General features: G+C 40.7%; 1 protein-coding gene across 9 annotated transcripts in view; it reads left to right on the top strand.

Annotated features, from left to right (window-relative positions):
• The first annotated feature begins 1,142 nt into the window (after nt 1-1,142).
• TAMM41 (TAM41 mitochondrial translocator assembly and maintenance homolog) overlaps nt 1,143-22,795 on the top strand; it is a 60,443-nt gene continuing 38,790 nt past the window's right edge. For 7 of the 9 annotated variants that reach the window (XR_001178932.2, XR_006601559.1, XR_006601560.1 and 4 more), the window contains exons 1-4: nt 1,145-1,563; nt 4,253-4,435; nt 6,815-6,907; nt 14,779-14,929. Coding sequence is in view for 6 of the 9 variants with exons in the window: in XM_045063321.1 (XP_044919256.1) it covers nt 1,414-1,563; nt 4,253-4,435; nt 6,815-6,907; nt 14,779-14,929 (577 nt within the window). In the remaining 3 variants the exon portion in view is untranslated. Of the gene's footprint in view, nt 1,564-4,252; nt 4,436-6,814; nt 6,908-12,193; nt 12,282-14,778; nt 14,930-22,795 lie in introns of those variants that run through there. The other 2 variants (XM_045063320.1, XM_045063323.1) reach the window with 2 other exon arrangements.

Here is a 22,795-nt window from a genome sequence, read left to right as displayed (position 1 = left end):
TGTAAAATGGAGACAATAACCTCCTCCCAGCCAGTAGTCGAGGGGACTCAAGGAAAACTGCGTGTGAAGGGCATCAACATTACCCTTGACCATTGCTACTTCTGCTTTTTGCTTACTTATTTATTTATTTTGGTGAGGGAAGGAGAAAGGGGGGCAGAGGGAGAGAGAGAATCTGAAGCAGGCTCCATGCTCAGCGCAGAACCAACAGGGATTTCCATGTCAAGCCCCTGAGATCATGACCTGAGCTGAAATCCAGAGTTGGCTACTTAACTGCCTGTGTCACCCAGGCGCCCCACTATTTCTGTTTTTTGAAAGGCAGTGTGCACCAGGGAAGAAGAAAAGAGTATCTGAAAAGTCTCTGTCCTGGAAGTTAAAGTACACCCTGTGATTCTGAACAAATTTCTCTAGTTATACCTAAACAGGTGAGCTCTCTCGTAGGGTCTGTTTCCTCCAGAAATTGCATTTGATATGCCCTGCTGTGAGGAGCGTAGCTCCTCAGGCAAAGAAGCAAAGATCTTCTCTACCCTTAGAATTAAATACAAATATCAGAGAACATTGGTGAAGTCTTTTATCATTCATGGAAGACTTTCATGTCCATCATTGGATTTGAAAAGGGCTTTTGTGAGGGGAAAAAAATCACAGCCAAATTTTAACAGTGATAATTTCTGGATGGTGGAATTGGGCATGATTTTAATTTTATGTGTGCTTTCCTAAACCTTCAAAATCTTCGATTTTGGAGTTGGTTGGAGATGATGGTTGCATTACATTGTGAATGCACTAAATGCCACTGAAGTGCACATAAAGTGCACAATTTTATGTTAGCTTTGTGAATTCCACCTTATTAAAAAAAAATCTGCCATATACATGCATGAATTTACAGCCATTTACTGAAATGTGTTTGAGTCGAGAACAAAAACGGATTCTTCCAATTTTAGTATATGTGCTGCCTAAGCGAGCACCAAAAACGGATTCTTAAGCCTCAAAAGCAGTTCAATTAGCCGCACTCTCCGCACCCACATCTCCAAGTCACGGGTCGAGGCAGCCAGCCTGCAGAGCGCTCCTCCGACCGCGAGGGGTCTCCGCAGAGCCCTCGCGTCCCCACCCGTGGAGGAGCGTCTTCTCTTGCGCCTTTGAAGCGTGTGTGCACGCGAGAGGCGTGGGGAGGATTGGCCTCTCGGCCCGCAAGACTGCCCCCTGCTCCGGCGTCCATCCGCGCCGCTCCTCAGGCTTAGGCGAGGTGTGGCTTTTGGCCCGAGTTCTCGCCGGTCCCTTCATTTCCCACCCGCGGCTGCAGCCTTTTGCTGTCCGGGCCGTCCCCCAACTTGCATCTCCCCACCCTGAACCGGCTGCCCCAGTATCGGTTCCCCGGCCCGCTGTCCTCTGCCCTTCGTGCTCCGCGAAGTGTGTCTGTCTATGATCCTGGGCCCCATGGCGCTGCAGGCGCTGCAGAGCTCGGGGGTGGCCTTCCGCAAGATCCTGTCTCACTTCCCCGAGGAGCTGAGCCTGGCTTTCGCCTACGGCTCCGGGGTGTACCGCCAGGTGGGGCCCAGTTCAGACCAGAAGGTGAGCTGGCCCCGGGGCAGGCACCACGCCGGGAATCGGCCTGTTTTCACGAGTTCCTTTTTGCCCTGGATCCTCCAGAGCCCTAGAGCTGCCCCTCTACTCTGCGCATTTCACGTATCCACTAGCAAATTACAAACCGTAGAAATGTTTACCTGGTATGACATCATGAGCTGAGTTTTGAAGGTTAAGTAGGAGCTCACTTCGGTGTAGAACAGGAGATGCAATTATGCGGAGGGCAAAGCTGATGGAGAGGCAAGATGGAAGACAAGAAATAATTTGCCTGTTCAGTGTCCTTAGCCTTGGCTGAACATTAGGGTTTTCTGAGAATTTTTAAAATGCTGATGCCTGGGTTCCACTTGTGGAGATTCTGATTTACTTGGTCTGGGATGAGACCTGGGCTTCGGGAATTAAAAAAAAAAAAAAAAAAAAAAAAAAAAAAAAAAAACTTACCTGGTGAGTCTAATGAGCAGCCAAGTATGAGTCTCATCTATAGCTGTGGGAGAAAGTACGAAATGATGGCGGGTGGTTGTAGGGCCAGGGCAGATGCAGTGAAGTTACCAGCAAAAGCGTGTATATTTACACACGCTCAGAACTTAACAAGAGTCTATTTAGGACTAGGAGTTGTTACTCTTCAAAGTTGCCTGAGTGCAATAGCAGTGAGGGTACAGTTTTCATTATGATTGCCGACTTTTTCCTGTCAATAGGGGGAAAAAGTTTGCTTCCAAGGTGGAAGCAAGATTCAAGACCTATGGAAGTGGTGTAGCAAGGAACTATTTTCATTTAAATGAGGCTGTTACTGACTTTCTCCATTCAGGCTTTAAAGCTTTTGCTAAATCAACATAAAAAGAGCAAGAATCTAAATAGAGATGTTTTCTGGTGAACTGGATTTTTATTTGCTGTGGTTAACGCCCAGCTTAACAATTCATTGTCACACAAACTAAGGAAATGATTGTGATAGGGCCTCCTTGATTTGGACACCTGACTAATCTGTTTTTAGGTTAAAGTTTGCCTGTTCACTTACCGGTAAGGCCATCTATACTTGTTGCTTGAATTTCTGTTTTTCCAACTATACAGTATTTAAGTAATGCTTTGCTTTAAGTTGACAACATATGAAAATTTATAGATTGTAGGTATGTAAGAAATTATAGATCAATGTAGGCTAGTTGTTTTTTTCTAACATACATTAACATAATTACACATTTTTTTAAAAGATTTTGTTAATTTGACAGACAAAGATCACAAGCAGGCAGAGAGAGGAGGAAGCAGGCTCCCTGCAGAGCAGAGAGCCCAATACAGGGCTCGATCCCAGGACCCTGGAATCGTGACCTCAGCCGAAGGCAGAGGCTTTAACCCACTGAGCCACCCAGGTGCCCCTGGTTACACATTTTTTAAAAAAACATGTCCACCCCAAATCTTAAGTTTCACCAGTGGTTTGTGGTTTTTGAGACACTTAGAGCAGGCTTTAGCCTCCTGATTCAATAGCCACTTCATTTTTCAATGGAGATTTTCCTTTGATTAGGCCTGGAATTTCCTCCAAGAAAAGGCCCTTTCTTCCCTTTCCTTCACCCTCATTCCCTACAAGATAACAAGCCTTATAGATTGCAATAAAAAGTCTCTATCCCATCAGTCCCTACCCTCAGTGCCTTACTTAATGTCTTCACTTCTCACCCAGACTTCTGCAGTTAGCCCCCTGTGTTGTTTCCCACTTTTAGTCATCCTTCCCTTCAGTGAGCTCTTCTGCAGAAAGATTTTTTTAGCATGGCAACCCAGCCCTCCTCTGGTCTCCCTTGCTTGTGTTCTTTTCCAGCATATCAAAGTAAATGCAACATCCAGAACATGCCTAGCTCTCATATGCATAAGAGTGCTTTCCTTTAACAAGACTCCCTTCCCTTCCCCATGCTTATCCTTCCACCAAGCCTGCTCAACTCTTGTACCTTCTTCAAGACTCAGATTTATCAGAGTCTTGAAGAATGTAATTTCATAGCAAAGTTTCTCATTTCTGTTCTGACCCCATTTTGAGTAAAATTAGTACATTTTGCATTCCTCTATCAAGTTCATTTAGTGATAATTTGTCTATTCTCCCCAGTAGACTCTCTTTACCTCTACCCCAGGATCTATCAGAGCTCCTCATAGGTGCTCAGTGAGTGGTTGGTGAATGGGTAAGAGTTAAAATAACTTATTTTCCATTACATAATGCTTTTCAGAGCTTATCCATCCTGTGTTATGTGATCTGGAAGAAAAGTGGAACACATGTAGCTACATTTAGATGAAAGGCCATGTGTGGCATAAGCTTCAGCACTCAGAATTTGGAACCAGACTGTGTCTGCCACTCATTAGCTTTGTGTCCATAGGCCTGGAACTTACTCTGTGCCTTGGTCTCCTTTCCTATAAAATTGGTATAATGTCAGTACCTACCTTGTAGGATTGTTTTGAGGCTAGACTGAACTATGATACATACAAAGTATTTGGAAGAGTGCTGGCAGGACCAGACATGTGGAGCAAGCATTGCCCTCACTATGCACGTTGATGAAAGCAAGCTCAGACTGGTTCCAGAGACTTGCTTAGATTTCTGATGACAGCCTCAGGTCTTTTATTTATTAATCATAATGGCATAGAATTTTAGAGCTTTCCACTCTATCTAGGTGCCTTTCGAGGAATTAAAACTAAAATCTCTTTTCTTCATTCTCAGAATGCCATGCTAGACTTTGTTTTCACAGTAGATGACCCTGTCACATGGCACTCAAAGAACCTGAAAAAAAATTGGAACCATTACTCTTTCCTAAAAGTTTTGGGACCCAAGATTATCACCACTATCCAGAATAACTATGGCGCTGGAGTCTACTATAATCCATTGATCATGTGCAATGGTAGGGTAAGTGACTTTGGACGTTTGTCTTAACTTGGGTGGTTATTAAATTAAGTATTACAATACCAGCTAAATATGTATTCTTACAGTCAGGAAGTGTTCACATTCCTGCTGGATAAAGGTGGTTGAGAGAGAGACTGTTAATTACTGCCTTTGGCCAGTGCTTCTCGAATTTGAGGGAGCATCAGATCTCCTAGAGGGCCTCTTAGGCACACAGATTGCTAGGCTCCCCGCCAGAGTTTCTGATTCCGTAGATCTGGGGTGATGTTTGAGGAATTTTTTTCTAAGTAAGATATAATTATAGAACATTGCATTAATTTTGGGTATACAATGTAATGATCCGATATATGTCTGTATTGCAAGATGATTACTACCACAATAAGTTTAGTTAACATTCATCACCACACACAGGTATTGTTTTTTGATTTTTTTTTTTCTGATAGGAGAACTTTCAAGACTTACTCCCTTAGTAACAAGGGTTTACATTTCTGACAGCTTCCAAATGATGTCGCTGCTGCGGCTGGTCTGGAAAACACACTTTGAGAACCACTGCTTTGGTTAGTGGGACAAATACTCAGGCCCACTCAGGATGAGGGTATCACAGGTAGTCAAGAGCATGTGATGCTGTGCAATAGGAACCTTTTGGTGCCAGCAAGTCGGTAGAATTTGAGGAGGCACCCCATGTCCCTGTTGGAGAGTAGCTAAACAGCACAGATCACAGCAGAGGATTGTCTGATGGCAGGAACCCTGCCAAATTTTCACATGAAGGGGCCCAATCTCTAAGAGAGCTGCCAAGAACTAGGCAGGACTGCAGCCTAAGAGGACCAAGGGGGGACTAAGTCATATACCCCCTAGAGATAAGCCGGGCTACTGGTGACATACAGGTTCCATCAGCTCTGCCAGTTCTGCTCTGTGCTGCTGTTGGCTTCGAGCAATCTTACTTTGATATGCTGATGAATCACGTGAGGATCTCTTTGAAATGCAGATAGTGATTAAGGTGGTCTGGAATGGTGCTTGAGATTCTGGGTATTTTGACCAGCGCCCAGGTGATGCTGATACTACTTATCAATGGACCAGGCTTTGAAGGGCAGGAAGTTGGAGTACTGACTTAAGGATTTTGAAGACCTGTCTGAACTTGGCAGAAATGAGTACTATGACTGATTAGTGATGTCTGTATAGCCTTTAGGCCCTCTGTTTACTTTTCTGATTGGGGTCTAATCCTGCTCCAACCTGAATTTTGCAGTTGAGGAAATGAGGGTTCAGAGTGGACATGACTTCTATAAGGTCATGCAACTCGTTATAATGTGAGAGGCCCCTAACTTCCAGGTCAGTGGTGTTTCCATTACTACCCAGCTGTTCTGTGCCTGCATTAAGGAGGGCTTTCTGCTGTATTGTGGCCAGACTGTAGGGTCGATAGTGGCTTAGTGCAGTGTTTCACATCTACTTTAGTCATGCCAAACATGTAACTTTGTTCTTTCTCCATAATTAGTATTATGCTGAGCCTATCTCTAATTAGTGGTTTCAACAATATTATAAGCTCCAGTAGCCAAATGTTGAGGCATAATTATATGCCAAAGGGACTGTACTTTTTAATTAAAATTCTTAAGCTACTTTTTAGATATTTGTAGCCTGAGAAGGCTGTTTGAATACTGAAGTTTAGCAGAGTGAGTCTGAAGTTATTTGTTGAAGCAAATGGGATTTTGTAACCTGGAACAACTACATTCAGGGTTTGTACACATTGCTTTTGAAATGAGCTTGGCCATAATTCCATGTGTTTAGCGCTGATAAAGGGGTTTAATTTTTAGATGTGGCTTTGAAATTATAAGTGTTTGAAATACTTAATAGTGAAAGAGAAATTCACCATGTAAAGGATGTTGGTGAAAACTTCTACGTAAAGAAAATTTCTTGTACTCTGTGATGAACATTGGAAGCCCAGACTGACATTCGGGACCTAGTTTTTGCTCAGCTATTAATGGTGCCTCCTTGGGCACACCATTTATTAGGTCTCTTATTTCTGAAATGAGAAACACGAACTATATCTTTGCTTCTCACACTGTGGTGCAGACCCAGTTTTTATTTCCAATTTGGTGAGGACCAGTATGTGCTAGATAGCAGTAGAGAGCCATTGTGCCTTTATCATCACAAGAGCCTGAGTGAAGATAGTGATTGCTTCACCTCACATCCCTGAGGGGACAGATGAGTCTGGGAAACTAATCCTTTGTGAAAGATTCTGGTGGAGATGTGTGTTTTCACAAGGCAGAAGTTTTAAGTGGTTTTGGAAATCAAAGTGCTACTCTGGTCAGATTTTTTTTTCTTATATTTTGCATTTGCAAAAGCAAGTGTGGTATTTTACTCTCTTTCATGCCCATATCTTTTCTTTTCTAGCTTATCAAATACGGGGTCATTAGCACTAACAGTTTGATTGAAGATCTTCTCAACTGGAATAACTTGTATGTTGCTGGACGACTCCAAAAACCGGTGAGCAAGTGTTTTATTGGCTGCCACAGTTAGGAATGTCTCTCCTCTCTGAACCTGACCTTGCTTTGATCTGTGTGATTACAATGAGATGGAACTCCAAAACAGAAATGAATTTCAGACTCCTTTTACTCCATATAGAATTTAGTGCCAAATAACATCCAGATATTATCCACACTACTCCTGCCTTCTCTCTAAAGATACCCCAGTTGTCTGAATGAGGCTCAGAATCAGTCCATTTGGGCTCAGGAGGATGGCAGAAGAGGTGCCCAGTGCCTCAGTGGAACCTCTGTCAGCATGACCCAAGTCACCATTCCAGAATGTAAGTGCCACGGGGCACTGTTTGTCCACTGATGTATCCCAGCAGTGCCTAGGACAGTGCCTGGGACATAGTAAGCATCCAGCAAACATTTTTTGAGTAAATGAATGAGTCAGGTAGTATTTCAGAAGGGAGTAGATTCTGATCCCCTTTCTTACCCTCCTCAGGCCCATGGTGAGATCCTATTTGAAAGTCCTTCCTTGGGCGCCTGGGTGGCTCAGTGGGTTAAAGCCACTGCCTTCAGCTCAGGTCATGATCTCAGGGTCCTGGGATCGAGTCCCACATCGGGCTCTCTGCTCAGCAGGGAGCCTGCTTCCCCCCCACCCCTCTCTTTCTCTGCCTGCCTCTCCATCTACTTGTGATCTCTCTCTGTCAAATAAATAAATTAAAAAAAAAAAATCTTTAAAGTCCTTCCTTCATTTGGGTTGCCACCAGAGGAGGCTGTGGGGGGTAAGATTCCCCTGGGTTTTAATAAAAACAAAACAGGAAGGTGAAATCAAGAGAATGGCCCAACCGACTGAGCCACCCAGTCTTCCCAAAGGACTTGAACTTTTGACATTGTATTCTTTTTGCAGATATATAGCCTATTTTCTATGAAGGAGTGTTTTCATAGTTGAACGATGCAGAATAGTAATAGTTGCTAATATCACAGCAAGGAACAATTTTCTTTGTGCTGTTAGAGGGTCTCAGGCCCCAAAACAAGGTACATGGTTTGTTCTCAAATGTCTCCCATAAGAGTGATTCTGCTGCTCTTCTTTTTGTCAGTTATAGCAAAAAATTAGAGATTTATACAACCTTAGCTCACTTGGTTGTGTCATAAAAATGTCTATTGAGTGGCATGTGGGTGGCTCAGTCGGTTAAGCATCCAATTCTTGATTTCAGCTCAGGTCATTATCTCAGGGTCATGAGTTTGAGCCCTGCTTTGGTCTCTGTGCTGGGTGTGGAGCCTACTTAAGATTCTCTCACCCTGGGGCGCATGGGTTGGTTCACTGTCTGTCTGCGTTTGGCTTGGGTCATGATCCCTGGGTCCTGGGATTGAGCTCAGAGCTGGGCCTCCACTCAGCAGGAAGCCTGTTTCTCCTTCTCCCATTCCCCCTGCTGTGTTCCTTCTCTCTGTGTCTCTCTGTCAAATAAATAAATAAAATCTTAAAAAAAAAAAAAAAAGAGAGGCGCCTGGGTGGCTCAGAGGGTTAAAGCCTCTGCCTTCAGCTCAGGTCATGATCCCAGGATCCTGGGATGGAGCCCCCCCATCAGGCTTTCTGCTCGGCAGGGAGCCTGCTTCCTCCTCTCTCTCTGCCTGCCTCTCTGCCTACTTGTGACCTCTGTCTGTCAAATAAATGAATAAAATCTTAAAAAAAAAAAAAAAAAGATTCTCCTTCCTCTCCTCTGCCCTTCCCCCCACCCAAATCTCCATTGATGTACATGGGTGGACGCAATTCTCTTACCTTGCTTCTGAACTTAGAATTTAATGGGATAGCTCATTAAAAGATCAGAAACACTTGATCAGGACAATAGGCATATAGGTATGTCCATATATAAAATTTGTCAAGCTGTACCCTTTTGATTGGTGCATTTCACTATGTAATTTTTACTTTAGTAAAAACATTTTTTTTAAGATTTATTTGAGAGAGAAAAAGTGTGTGTGCATATGGGCACAAGCGAGAAGAGAGGCAGAGGGAGAGAGAATTCTGGAGCAGACTTCCTATGGAGTGCAGAGCTTGACTTGAGAGGCTTTATCCTGAGATCATGACCTGAACCAAAATCAAGAGTTTGGCCACCCAATTGACTGAGCCACTCAGGTACCCCAGTAAAACATTTTTCTTAAACTTCAGAAACAATGGGCTTACTGAATTAATTTCATATACATAAATGAATTTCTCATTTCTAAGCTGGATAACTATTAAAGATAATCCAGTAAAACTGGATAATTAGTAAAATAATTTAATAAATAGATATAATTGAAAATTTGTAGATATTATCTTCCCAAATTTTTTTCTTTTTTCTTTTTTTAGTTTATAAAACATGGGGGCACCTGGCTGGCTCAGTTAGTGGAGCATGCAACTGTTGATCTTGGGTTGTGAGTTTAAGCCCCATGATGTAATTAGAGATTACTTAAAAACATGAAAGAGATTTAAAAATAAAATAAATTTATAAAATAATGTAACCTAATGGAAAGACTAATGAAAACAGAATTAGAATCTTCAGGTCTTATTCATTCCTGCCACTTGTTAGCTGTTTATGTGAACTTGGGAAACTTATCTTTTTGAACCTCAGGTAATTTATCTGTAGGATGGAGTAACAAGAAAGTACTTGCCTTCACAAAGGGTTGACAAGTGGAAGCAGAATGATAATGCTGGAAAGAACACGGGTGTTTTAGAATGAGATGTAGGGTTTGGGTCCCAGCTATGTGACCTTGTACCAGTGACTAAATTTCCCTGAGCCTTAGGATATCCTCCTCTGTGGATTAGTTTGACAACATCAACCTTAAAAGGCATTTGAGAAATGCCTCGATCTAAATTGCCTGGCACTTAATAGATACTTAGGAAATGATTGTTCCTTTCTCTTTGTCCTTGCCTATCTCAGAGTTATTTTGAGATAAATGAGATATTTAATGTGAAAATGTTCTATTATTATCTGTACTATGCTTTGTACTTGGAATATTTCAATTTTTTTTAAGATAAGTTTTAGAAAATGAAATGCCATAAAGTCTCAGAATTTAGCACTGGAAATAACCTCAGATTTTATCTAAATGTCACATATCCTGATAAAATAAAAACAGCAACTCAAGACAAGTAGTAGTTGCTATACTCATCTTGATCAAAACTGCATTTCTCAGCTAACTTGTAAAAGAAAATGTTATTGAGGACAATGACTGCCTTTCAGGTTTATTAAACTAATAACTGAAGAAAATTAGGCTATATTAAGACTCATTTGAAAGTGTTGAGCATAATACATGGTAAAAAATAAAATAAAAAATTATGAATGGGTGAATTAACTCTTTCACCCATTAGCATTTTCCTTCCCTGTCCATGGAAATCACTGTTAACCAGAGAATGGTCAGTGGTAATGATCTTTAAACCAATGATTTTTTTTTACCACTAGGTGGCAGCAAGTAGTAGTCAAACGTGAACAAATCTCATGAGAAAGGGTTGGTGGTAGCCTTGTGGACCCCCTCCCCCAAAAAATAAGTGAAGGTCTTAGAATCGTGAAATGAGTACAAATTCTGTTTTTATGTATTTTAAGAGAAGGAGTTGTTTTAAATTATATTGTCTAAACCTTTAAAATTATCTTCCATATTGCAAATAGAACAAAATTTCTCAATTCAGGTCTTTAAAAGGAATACGCAGAGGGTGTATGGGAACTCTGTATTTTTTGGTCAGTTTTGCTGTGATTCTAAAACTGTTTTAAAAAATAAAGTTTATTAGGGGTGCCTGGGTGGCTCAGTGGGTTAAAGCCTCTGCCTTTGGCTCAGGTCATGATCCCAGGGTCCTGGGATGAGCCCGCTGAGCAGGGAGCCTGCTTCCTCCTCTCTCTCTCTCCCAGCCTCTTTGCCTACTTGTGATCTCTGTCTGTTAAATAAATAAATAAATAATCTTTTAAAAAAATAATAAAGTTTATTAATAATATTTTTAAAATATAAAGGAATACCTTGCTTGAAAAGATGGACATTTCTGGGGAAAAAAATAAGTATAAATTAAATTTCTATCATACTTTACCATTAACTTACCTCATAACTGAGGTTAGATAAGTCACTTTTATTTCTAGTGTAGCTTTAAGTTTCTGAGTCACTTACCAAATCATTTTTCAAGGAAAGAGCAATGAAATTTGAAGTATTTAATAGAATCTTGTGGTCATTTCTTTTTTAAGTCAAAAGAACTTTAAAGAAATTTATTTAATTTAATTTATTTATTTAAATTTATTTATTTAACCTAAGTCTGGATTTTTGAATTTCATGCTTTTAGTATATAGATAATTTGGTTTGAATTTTTAAAGCATTCTCATTGATATGTCATAGCCTTTTGCTACCTAGTTAAGAGAATTTTAACTTAATATATTCATTGCAGTATTTTTTCTTATTTTGCTAGTAATATAGATATTTTATAACATAAATTATTGAGTATAATTCACATACCATACAATTCAACCATTTAAAGTGTACAGCGGTTTTTAGTACATTCAGCGTTTTGCAATTATTACCATATTGTAACTTCAGTGATTTACTTTTTGTAGCCAGAAAAATCCCAGTGGTATTAAAGATCCCTGAAAGAGAGTTGGAAAACCTGACTTACTGCTCTTGGCTCTGCCCAGCTGTGAGCAAATGTTTGTGCCGCTAGCCTTTGAAATGCAAAATTTGAGCCATTAATTTACTTATTCAAGAGACGACTAAGTTTCCCCTCTGTGGGTGCTAAAGGAATAGAAAAATACCACCACATTGCTGATCCTGGAAGAACCCACAGTCCAACAGATAGATGATAACGTTTCATCCAGCTCGAATGTTCAGGGTTTCTTCCTGGTCCTCAAGCCGTGACCATTTAGAAAAATTAATGTTTCTGGCCATTTGGAATGGAAAACTTCTGTGGAAAGTGTCATTTGGTTACTAGTTGAGTGAACACTAGGTAGGGCTGTGTTCTTTGTGACTATGACTTTACTGATTGCAATTCAAGGACTGTCTCCATGTGACTGTATTATAGAGGAAACCACCGCATGTGACTCTTTTCTATCTTGAAAGGTACTCACAAATCTCTCAAGTTGAGCTTTTGAAAGTCCCTTCAAGCTTTACTCCTTCCTCTCTCCAGTAACGATTTTCCCCTTGGCAGTAATGTTAATGCTATCTATGCGGTTCAGGTCGGGGCATTCCCAGTAAGATACAAACAGCTATTCACAAATCGAAGGACTTTCTTTTTTTCCCAGGCCTCTCTGGCAGTGTCCCAGGGGTTCACTGGCTTGACTCTGAACCACAAATAACAGTGCTGCTGAGACAAGTGCCTAGGTCACCTTACACTGGAGAGCCAGATCAGCACAGTAGCAGAGTCTTCTGAATTGACATTTTTCCTTTGAGTAAGGATGCTTTTATTTTTATTCTCTTAACCTTACTTAGCAAACTGGGTTTTTTCACTAAGTAGAGTGACTTTCTTGGAGAACAAGTGTATTGCTTTGAATAGGAAAATTTCCCCAAACTTACTCTGATTTGTTAGCATCTTCTGTTTTTGTTGAGTTTCTGTAAAAGCCACTGAAAAGAGAGAGGATGATGAATTATTGAGAAGGACCTGGTGAATGAAGATGAAGAACAGAAATAAGGAAATAAACAGGCTTCACAGGGTTTTAGAAAGAGCTCTGGATAAATCAGGGACCTAGGTCCTCTTTTGGTGTGCCACTACTTCTCAAGGGAAGATCTTTTAACCCTCTGGGCCTCAGTTTCCCAATTAGGAAAATGAGGACGTTGCCCTCCTAGACCTGATTCTTTATGGAATACAAAGTTTGGGAAAGTTATTTAAGGAGTGAACATAGGAGTTATATAGGAACTTAACATTTCTTTTAATCAACTTTCCAGATAAGAAGTTAACCAGAACAACAACAACAACAAAAGTTAACCAGAACAGATCCCTAACTGAATGCATGAAAATAATTCAAAAAATTTAGAACTGGATCTGCCAAGTATAAGGGTGTTACCCTGATTTTTGCCATCAACTCATTATGCAATGTTGGGCAAGTCATGCTACTGGACTGCACCTTCATTTTCCTTTCTGCAGATGATTGCAGTAATGCTAAACTCACCCAAGTGCTGAAAGGCCTAATTAAGGGCTATTAAGTGCTATAATTACAAGGGAGGAGTTGGGAGTATTGAATAAGGCATCTTACCTTCCATAGAGAGGTTTGGTTATTATAAATATTCCCTTAGGAAAAAAGTAGGGACAAAAGGTAAAAGATAGAATTTAGGTTCTTAAGTTAATAAAATAGTTGTTTTATAATACCGTTTTTGACAATAAAAAGAAGAAATTACTTTGAGACATAAATCATCTTTTCTCCTTGCAGTCTAATAAAATTTTAATTTTGTTTCTGATAGTGTATGTCTTTTAATGCCATCTTAATTTTTCTCAGAAAACATCTTTATTTGACAAATAAAAGTCAACTTAAGCCCCATTTTCTAGAATTGGGGAAGATTTGGTGACAGCACTAAATGGTTTACAGAAGGTAGATACATTTCAGATAGGTGAGGGTCCTTATTAGGAACTTGCAGACTCTTCCCTTGTTTATAGACAATCAGTTAGAAGCAGCCTGATGGTTTAAAAAGATTATACTGGGAGTGTAAATTGGCACAAGCACTCTGAAGAGCCATGTGGCATTTCTACTTCTAAATATATACCTGCAAGCAGTGGTTCTCAAAATGTGAAGGTTCCTTGACCATCTAAGAATTTGTCAGAAATGTACATTTTCAGGCCTGGCTTAGGCCTCCTAAATCAGAAATGCTGGGGAATGGGCCTAATAATATGCATTTTAATAAGCTCTCAAGTGATTGTTGGTGCTTGCTAAAGGTGAGAATCTCTGGCCAGGGAAATTCTTGTATTGTGCCCAAAGATAGAGAAGGAAGCTCACTTCAGCTGAGGGTCGTATGCTGTATCTCATTTAATCTAACCAACAACCTTATCAATTTGGTTCTGTTATTAACCCCATTTTACTGATAAGGAATTATGGCCATAGTCACAGAGCTACCAAAAGATGGAGATGGGTCTTGAACACTTTCCTAACTACAGTGCCATCTTCAAAACAGAATCTCAGAGCAGACCGGAACAATTTGTATTTTAATGGATTTGAGGAAAGTCAAAGACAGCACCTTCCACTGTGTATTCAGGAGAAAAATCCTTTTTATTGATCAAGGCATTCACTAGTACATTAGGTACTTTACATTTATTACTTCATTCAATCTTTGCAATAATTCTTTGATGCACATTTATCGCCATTTTATAGATGAGGGCTTAAGTTCAGAGAGATTAAGTAATTTGGTCAAATTCACGAGCTAGTAAATACCTGGACCTGAGCCCATACCTACCCCCAAACGCATGCTGTTTCTACTCTAGCTAATTTTCTTTCCTTTTTTCCTTAGTCAGGTTCACAATCAGTTCAAAATAAAACATGAAGTTCTTAGATTATATATGGATAAGAGTAGAGGTGAGTTCTAAATAAAGAAGTAAAATGCCTTTGTTTACCATAAAATTAAGTAAATAATCATGAGATTATAAAATTTAAAAATACAAAATTTCCCGAAGGATGTTTATTTCATTTATACTGACTTCTTTTTCAAAACCTATGGAGAATTTCCTCATTTAAGAGAAATATTTAGTTTGCTTTCTTTCCTGTATCATGATATCTTTGATTCTGGCAAAGAACACAAGCCTCTGGGATCTCTTATTAGAATAATTATTTCATGTCTACTGGCCTAATATTTCAAGATCTTCAGCGCAAAGGGTTTGGGATAGTTTCAGTCCATGCGTGAACCCATAGCTTGAGCAGTAGTCCACTTTGACATTTTTCTTCTAAATGTTCTGCTTTTTTGCAGGTAAAGATCATAGCAATGAATGAGAATGTTGCTCTTAGGTCAGCCCTTGATAAAAATCTGAAGAGTGCTGTGACCACAGCCTTCCTCATGCTCCCTGAAAGCTTTTCTGAAGAAGACCTCTTTATAGAGATTGCTGGACTCTCTTATTCGGGTTAGTAGACTTGGTGCTCATGTTTTCTGCAGGAAAGAGATGCATTGTTTTTGTTTGTTTGTTTTAAAGATTTTATTTATTTATTTGACAGATAGAGATCACAAGTAGGCAGAGAGGCAGGCAGAGAGAGAGGAGGAAGCAGGCTCCCTGCTGAGCAGAGAGCCCAATTCAGGGCTCGCCTGATCCCAGAATGAGCCAAGGCTGAGGCTTAACCCACTGAGCCACCCAGGTTCCCCAGGAGATGCATTGTTTGAAGACCACGCATACAGACATCCTGCTTCTCGCTCCCTGCTCAGGCCCACTCACTCACTCAGGCCCATAACCCCCCCCACACCCCCATCCCACCACCTCCTCTGGCGGGGAGGGGGTCGGACTGCCAGAACCCCAGGATTTGCCTCCTTGCCTCCAAGGGCTCTTCCTCTCCACCTCTGTATGTAAATCACCCCAGGGTAGTCTTACAGTTGTTACTATTCATTTTCTTTTGGAAACAATTCCAAACTGACAGAAAAGTTTCATTAATAAACAAAGAACTCCCATGTGCCCTCCACTGCCCCTTGCCAATTTTAGTGTTTCCTCACATTTGTGTTATCATCCTCTTTGTCTCAATGGTTTTCTAACTGGAGTGTGCATCCGAATACCCTAGAGGTACTGAGTGCACCCCCACACAGCTGCTTTGGCAGATCAGGGGTGGAACTGAAGAATTTGTATTTCTAGCAAGTGGGTGAAGCTGATGCTCCTGCAGCGATCCCACTCAGAAAACCACTGCTTCTCTTTACCTGTAAAGATTATATCATGTATTTTTTTCTGAAATATTAGAGAGTAGCTCACACATATCCTGTTCCCTTCAAGCCAAATAGTTCCAATATATGTTTCCCAAGAACAAGGACATTCTCTTCTATAACCACAGCACAGTTACCAAATTCAAGAAATTTTACACTGAAATTTTATCAGATAGATGATCCATAGTTCATATGTTGCAGTGATGTTCTTTCCCCCTCAAGTACACAGTCAAGGATCATATTTATTAAAATGCCCTCTCTCTTCTATCTTTTAATCAGGAACACTTCCTTAGCTTTTCTTTTTCTTACATGACATTCACATTTTGAAGACTTAGACCAGTGATGTTTGTGCCCTGATAAGCAGAGTTTTTTCTCTTCTAAGCAATCCAAGAGGAGACATTTGAAGATCATTCGAATCTCCTGCTTCTTATCAAACTTTCCGTCCTAGATAGAGCATTCATTGAAGATTCATGCTCCAACCAGTCTTTATTATGATGGTTACAAGTGGGGACTTTCCAACTCCCCCACTCCTTGACCATTAAGAAAAAGCTTTCCCATCTTCCCCATTTATTGGTTTATTTATCTAAATCTTAACTTCCTTTCCCTTTCTTCTTAGACAAGTGTGTTCCTCAGAGCTGTCAGGGGCCCCTTCAAAGGGAGAGGGGAAAGCTGAGAGGATATAGCCTGGGGCCTCTCACCCTAGCTACAACCAGAGGGGAGCTCCCCTTCCTGTTTAATGTATTAAGGATCCATGTAAAATTTTATTTACAAAAAAAGTAGTCCGTTACTTTAAAAAGTTTGAAACCACTGTCTTAAATAAGTATCTTCTTTCCCAACTTTTAAGTGTGAGTCAAAGAGCTCTGTGCTGAAAACATTTCAAAAGCAGTTTACTCATTTTCTGAATCCCTGTACAGGTAAGATTTTATGAAACTATAATGCTAAAAGAGACTGTGAAGGCCTTGTTCTCGAGTTTTTTTCCCCAAAGTGCAGCTAACAGAACTACAGCTGCAGTTGTAACACTGGAGAGAAGGGAAGTGACGTGCCCTTGGTCTTGGTCACATGGTCAGCTCCACATGGCAGCATCCCTGACTTTCAACAGGAAATGGAGGGGCAGAGGCTGCTGTGGCTGGGTACCAGAATAAATGGGCCTTTGTGCAACATGTAGGAAAAGGGGGTCACCCTGATAAGATGATTCCCTCCCCTTGTTCCCTTGTGAAAAAAGATGGGCCCAAAACCTTTTATAAAGGGTTAGCTTTGTGGGAGAATGATGTAGAGCCAATTTCTCCTTTGCCCACACCATTGCCACTCCTCCATTTCCTCCACTGTGATCAACATCAGCGTAGTGTCAGGTGGATACCAGGAGTTCCTATAAATTCTGAACATTGACTCGAAGTGTCTTGAATGGCATAACTGCCTTTATGTATTAGCAAATTTCAAGTTAGCATGCAAGCTGCTATCAGTCTTCAGCTGATTCTGTTTTGCCTCCTAGATGGGCCCTGTTTTATATTCCTGGTTTCTCCTATACTGTGAGACATGTACAAAGTGTTCAGTGAGTTCTTGCTGACTCATAACAGTATCATTGTCTGTTTTGCTTCTTTTTTTTTTTTTTAAAGATTTTATTTTATTTATTTATTTGACAGAGAGAGATCACAAGTAAGCAGAGAGGTAGGCAGAGAGAGAGAGGAGGAAGCAGGCTCCCTGCTGAGCAGACAGCCTGATGCAGGACTCGATCCCAGGACCCTGAGATCATGACCTGAGCCGAAGGCAGCGGCTTAACGCACTGAGCCACCCAGGCACCCTGTTTTGCTTCTTTTATAATTTTTATGAAGGACTGGTGTGTAGCAGTGCTATACCAGACATAGTAGGTGGGGAGGGGGTTAAGTAGAAAGATTAAAAAATCAGTAGGTCCAGGGATATATAGATAAATCGATCATTGATTCCATCATTGAATTCTCACACCATAACCCTGTTAGTTCAGTCAATATTTCCTGTGTGCCTTCCATGTGCCACACACTATGCTAGGCCCTGGATATACACTGGTGAGCCTGACATGAGTAAGACTCCTCGTGGAGTTCGTGTTCCCTTGGGCAGAGGCAGGTGGTAAAGAAGCAGAAAGGCCATTTTAAAGATCACCAAGTGCAATAAAGAGAAGAAAAGAAATCCTGAGGAGGGTCACCTTTACCTTGGATAGGCAGGGAGGGCCCTCTAAAGTGGTGATGTCTAAGTCCAGATCTAGTAGTGGCAGGGAGCCCACCCTGAGCTGATGGGAGAAGGGCACATGGGGAGAGCTGCTTCCTAAGGGGCAGGTCTTAACCTTGGTGCGCCTGATTCTGGCTTTCTCAGCTTCTAGTTTCTCCCATTTCTCATCTTGTCTCCTCTTGCTCCCTTGCCATTATATTATTTATTGCTTAATTCGGATTTGGATCTGAGAATTTGGCCCAGGATCCTACATTACTCATTTCGCTGAGGTTGGCTTCTTTTTACTGCAAAACTTAGGACACAATACTTGGCACATCCTCTCCAGAGGGAACTGATTCCAAACCTATGCAGTCCCCAGTTTATAAATGAGACATTTTCCAAAAAGCAGTCTATCAGCCAGTTGTTTAGAACTGGGAACATATTTTTACACCAAGACAACAGCATATGATATTCCTAAACCAGGACACTGTATAATTTATGATTACCTACTCCATAAAATAATGAAATTAGAGTAGAATAGTGAGGATAGGGAAGGATCTAGGCCCTACAGGTAGATACCTTTCATGGTGTGAGACCTGCCCCAGGCCATGTGTTGAAAAGCAAGCTTTTCCTCCTTGATTTCTGAGAACCCAATATCCTTGAACTAATTGGATTCTATCCTGTCGGCAAACCTCCCAGGGCCCCCAGAATATTCCAGACTACAAATTAACTCACCAGTTTCATTTTTATTTACAACTTTGGACATTTATTTTCTATGTTGCTCCTAACCTGCATAGGTCAGCATTTCTCCCTGGAATGGGGTAAGGATAGGGAAACAGGAAACAGCATCTCTCCATGTTATTGGACAAGCTCCTGCCAGTAGTTACTAGCAGAGGCAAGATCTGTCTGTATTACTAGTAGTAGTAATAACTCCTTGCATTTTATATAGTATTTAAGGATCACTTTGACTGGCTTGGGGGGTCGGTATTGATGACATTATTGTTGTAAATGATGGTGAGAAAGGAGTAGGTGGAAGATGAGAGCCTGCAGAATAGGGGAGGAGAAAGCTTTCTAATCCTTCGGTTATTCTTAGAAGTCAGCATTTAAGTAAACAGAAAAGGAAAACCAAATGAGCTTTAAAGGGTCACATTGACCTTTCTCATGTAAGTACAAACTATTAAAATGACTAATTTTACATAATGATCCTAGTTTAACATTTATCAAATGAATCAGCATCCCATACCTCATGAAGAATTAAAGCTATAATTTCTGCTCTAAAGAACTTCACATTAATAAACATGTAGTCATAGTGAGTCAGTGATAGACTTAAAAAACAACACATATAGAAAAGGTAGGGAGTGTGAAAGAACATGGCTTATTTAGGGAAGAAGGAATAGATTGATGTGACTGAAGTCCATGCCTCATAACAGGAGAAAATAGCACTTATTGTTATGTGCCAGGAACAACTCTCAATATTTCTGATCTAATAACTAGTTTAATCTTTGCAGTCTTCTTTTGATTTGCATGCTCATTTATTGCCCTGTTTTAAGATGAAGAAACGGAGGCCCAAATCTTTCTGGTAGGTTCATGGGTGGTGGAGCTGGAATTGTAGCCCATGCTCTTCACCATTTATCTTCATTGCTTCTCGGGTATTTTGGAGAAGAGGTTAGGCCCTGGCCAGGCCAGATAAGGCATTGAATACAAAGTCAAATGAGACTGGAATTTGATACCCTGTACACACCTGGGAACCACAGGAAGTTCCAGACATTGTGAGGTGGCATGAGATTTGTTGCTGTAGAAAGATCGTTTTGCCAGCACTGTTCAGGAGGGAGAGAGACTAAAAATAGGGAAAGGCCTTACTCATTGAGCAAATAAGGACAAGAGTCTCCTATGCCAAGCACTCTCTAACCTCTGTGGATGAAGGAAATAAATCAGGCGGGCATCGACCCTGAGATTTGGGGGGCTTTCATTCCAGTTGAAAAGTCAGACAGCAAACTCATGGCAGTGCTAGAATAGGGGAGGAAAGTTAATGTGGCTTATAACCAGGGAAGTCTTTGTGGAAGGTGACATTTGAACCAACGGATAAGGACCCACGAGGAGAGCCCACATGAGAGCTGTCTGGCAGAGAGGGGTCTAGTTAGGACTGTGCCCATGTACAACCAGCCTCACGTCCTCGGCCTCTGGAACAGTGCTGTGGCACAAAGTGGCACAGCACACTGTCCATCTTTGTTGGCTATTGATAGGGTGAGTGGTGATGAGGCCTTGAATTAGAGTAGCATCTCAGCAAAGTGCACAAATTCTTATGAGAAGAATTGACATTCAGCCCTTAACTTCTTAAATTAAGTATCTTATTTTGTACCTTGCTGCCTTTTTTTTTTTTTTAAACATTCTACTCATGGAAGGCAGAATTAGGGAAGTGTTTAAAAGCTGGGGCTCTAGAGTCAGAGGTCTGGGTTCAAAGCCTGGCTGTATTTTTTATTTTTTGTCTTCAGGCAAGTTTCTTAGCTCCTTGTAATTCAGTTTTCTTCATCTTTAAGGAAGGGTTTTATATAGATTAAATGCAATCATACATGTAAAGTGCTTAACACAGTGGCTGGCTCTTGGTAAAGGCTCAGTAAGTGTTATCATTGTCATTTTGGATACGTGATTGTACTCACACAGCCCCTTGATGTAATAAAATGTAATAAACAAAAGAAAGGGAAAGACCACCGTCAGATCTTAGTTTGAATACTGGCTTTGTAGAGGTGCTTGAACCTTTTGGAGCCCGTTTTCTTATCTGTAAAACAGAAGAACTGTCCTGTTATTTCAGTGAGGTAGTATAGAAAAAAGTTCCTAACATCACACCTCTTTGATAGTTGGTGCTTAGAAAATTATTGCTATCATTATTTATTACTGTTAACATAGTATTCCTGGCCACACAGTTTTTTCTTAGGTTGAGACACCATTATTTGCCCATTCAGTGATAGATGGACATCCACGTTGGTTCCACTTACCATTGTTTTATTAATGCCACGGCTGTGAATCACTTTGGAGAAATTACTTTGGTAGGGAAATGGGGGAGAGAGGGTCACTAACTTCCTGGGATGTGTTCTCCAAAACAGAATTTTGTTGTTAGTTAAAAGAATTACAAAACTTGTTACATGTTGACAAAAATTAGCAGGCATTAGAATCCACTTAGATCAAGTGAATTCGTTTGGTCCTTTCTTGTCCTTACGGAGTAAAAAACACCTTCAAGCACTCTTGTGTAAGAGAGAGAATGGGTTTCTTTCAATGCCAGATTGTCTGAACACAAGCTCAGCTACTTCTAGGAATAAGACAAAGCGAGGAAGTTGCCAGTTGAGTGATTCTTGGAGAAAAAAAATTAGAACTGGGTGCCAGCCCTCTGAAGTATGAGTAAACATCCTCATTTCTGGATCCTAGTAAAAGCCAGTAAAGAAACTTCTTCTCTGGAGAGCTATTAAGATTTATTGCATGAGAATCGAACCATCTGAAACCTTGCAAACAGTGCCATTGGATTAGTTGACTATTAGAGATAGACTAAGTAATTTGGAAGCATATTTCTCTATGCTTGGCAAGCTTGAGCTTTTGCTGAAGCCTCAATTGGACCTCTATACTCAGTCACTGGTTAATTTCTGAGTACTCCAGAAGGGATATTAATCGTCAATAATACCTAATGTTTATGGATTACTTACTGTGTGTCAGATATTGTTCTGTATTATGTGTATTAATGCATTTAATTCCTGAATCTTATAAGCGACCTACTGTTATTGCTTCCATTTTATATTTGAGGATACTGAAGCCTAGAGAAGCTAAGTAGCTTGCCTTGGGTCAGGTAGCTTATGAGTACCAAGCTAGGACATAAACACAGGGGATCTGTTTCTAGAACCCTTTGCTCTTCTACCAATGGTCTATTGTGGTGGGTATCATTCCTGGTCCATGCCTGGGACAGGCTTCTCCCAGGTCCCTGGGTGACTTATCTCCCTCCCCCAGCCGCTCCCCTGCCCCTACCCTGTCATCTTTCTCTGCTTGTGTTCTCTTCACAGCACTGTCTGAAATAACTGATTATTTTATTTGTTCGTTAGTTGGTTTGTCTTTGGTCTTTGTTCCACTACTAGAATGTAAAGGGCAGAAATGTTTGTCTTATTTTGTCCTTAGAGTGGTACCTGACACATTCTAGCTGTTTAGTAAATATGTAATGAATGAATGGATGGATGACTGTAATATCGGTTCCTTCTTGAACCAGTATTGTCAACCTGATTCCTCCCCTTCCCTTTCTACACTGATCTATTTTGTGTTCGCTAAAGTGTGGAAAAGAAAAGGTAATTCAAATTCATATCACCGTGTGCATCAGCTATTTATTCCTTTTTTAAAAAAGATTTTATTTATCTGAGAGAGAGAAAGAGGTGCAAAATAGGGGGAGGGGCAAAAGGAAAGGGAGAAGCAGGGAGCCTGACCTTTGGCTCTATTCAGGGATCCTGAGATCGTGACCTGAGCTAAAGTCAGATGCTTAACTGACTGGGTCACTCAGGTACCCCAAAGCTATTTATTCTTATCTCATTGTCTTCCACATGCAAGTGGTATGATATGGTGTCTTTTCTGCAGCCACGGAGATATTTGGGGGAATATATTTTGAATGGTGCAGTAGACTGCCTCCTAGAAATACTGTCCTAGTTATCTGTGTTTAAATAAGTATTGTATTGTCCACATACAGAAGAATGACTTTGGGCCCTTTTCTCATACTATGCACAAAATAAACTCAAAATGGATCATGTATAGAAGAGTCAAATGTAAGACCTAAAAGTCGAAAGCTTTTAGCAGAGTGACTTTGGGTTAGGCAGGGGTTTCTTAGATATACACCAAAAGCACAAGCAACAAAGAAAAAATAGATAAATGGGAAAACTGTATGAAA

The sequence above is a fragment of the Mustela putorius genome, unplaced genomic scaffold (genome assembly GCF_011764305.1).
Source record: "Mustela putorius furo isolate JIRA1106 unplaced genomic scaffold, ASM1176430v1.1 tig00003850_pilon_pilon_pilon, whole genome shotgun sequence".
Lineage (NCBI taxonomy): Eukaryota > Metazoa > Chordata > Mammalia > Carnivora > Mustelidae > Mustela > Mustela putorius.
This window is presented reverse-complemented; position numbering and strand designations above follow the sequence as displayed.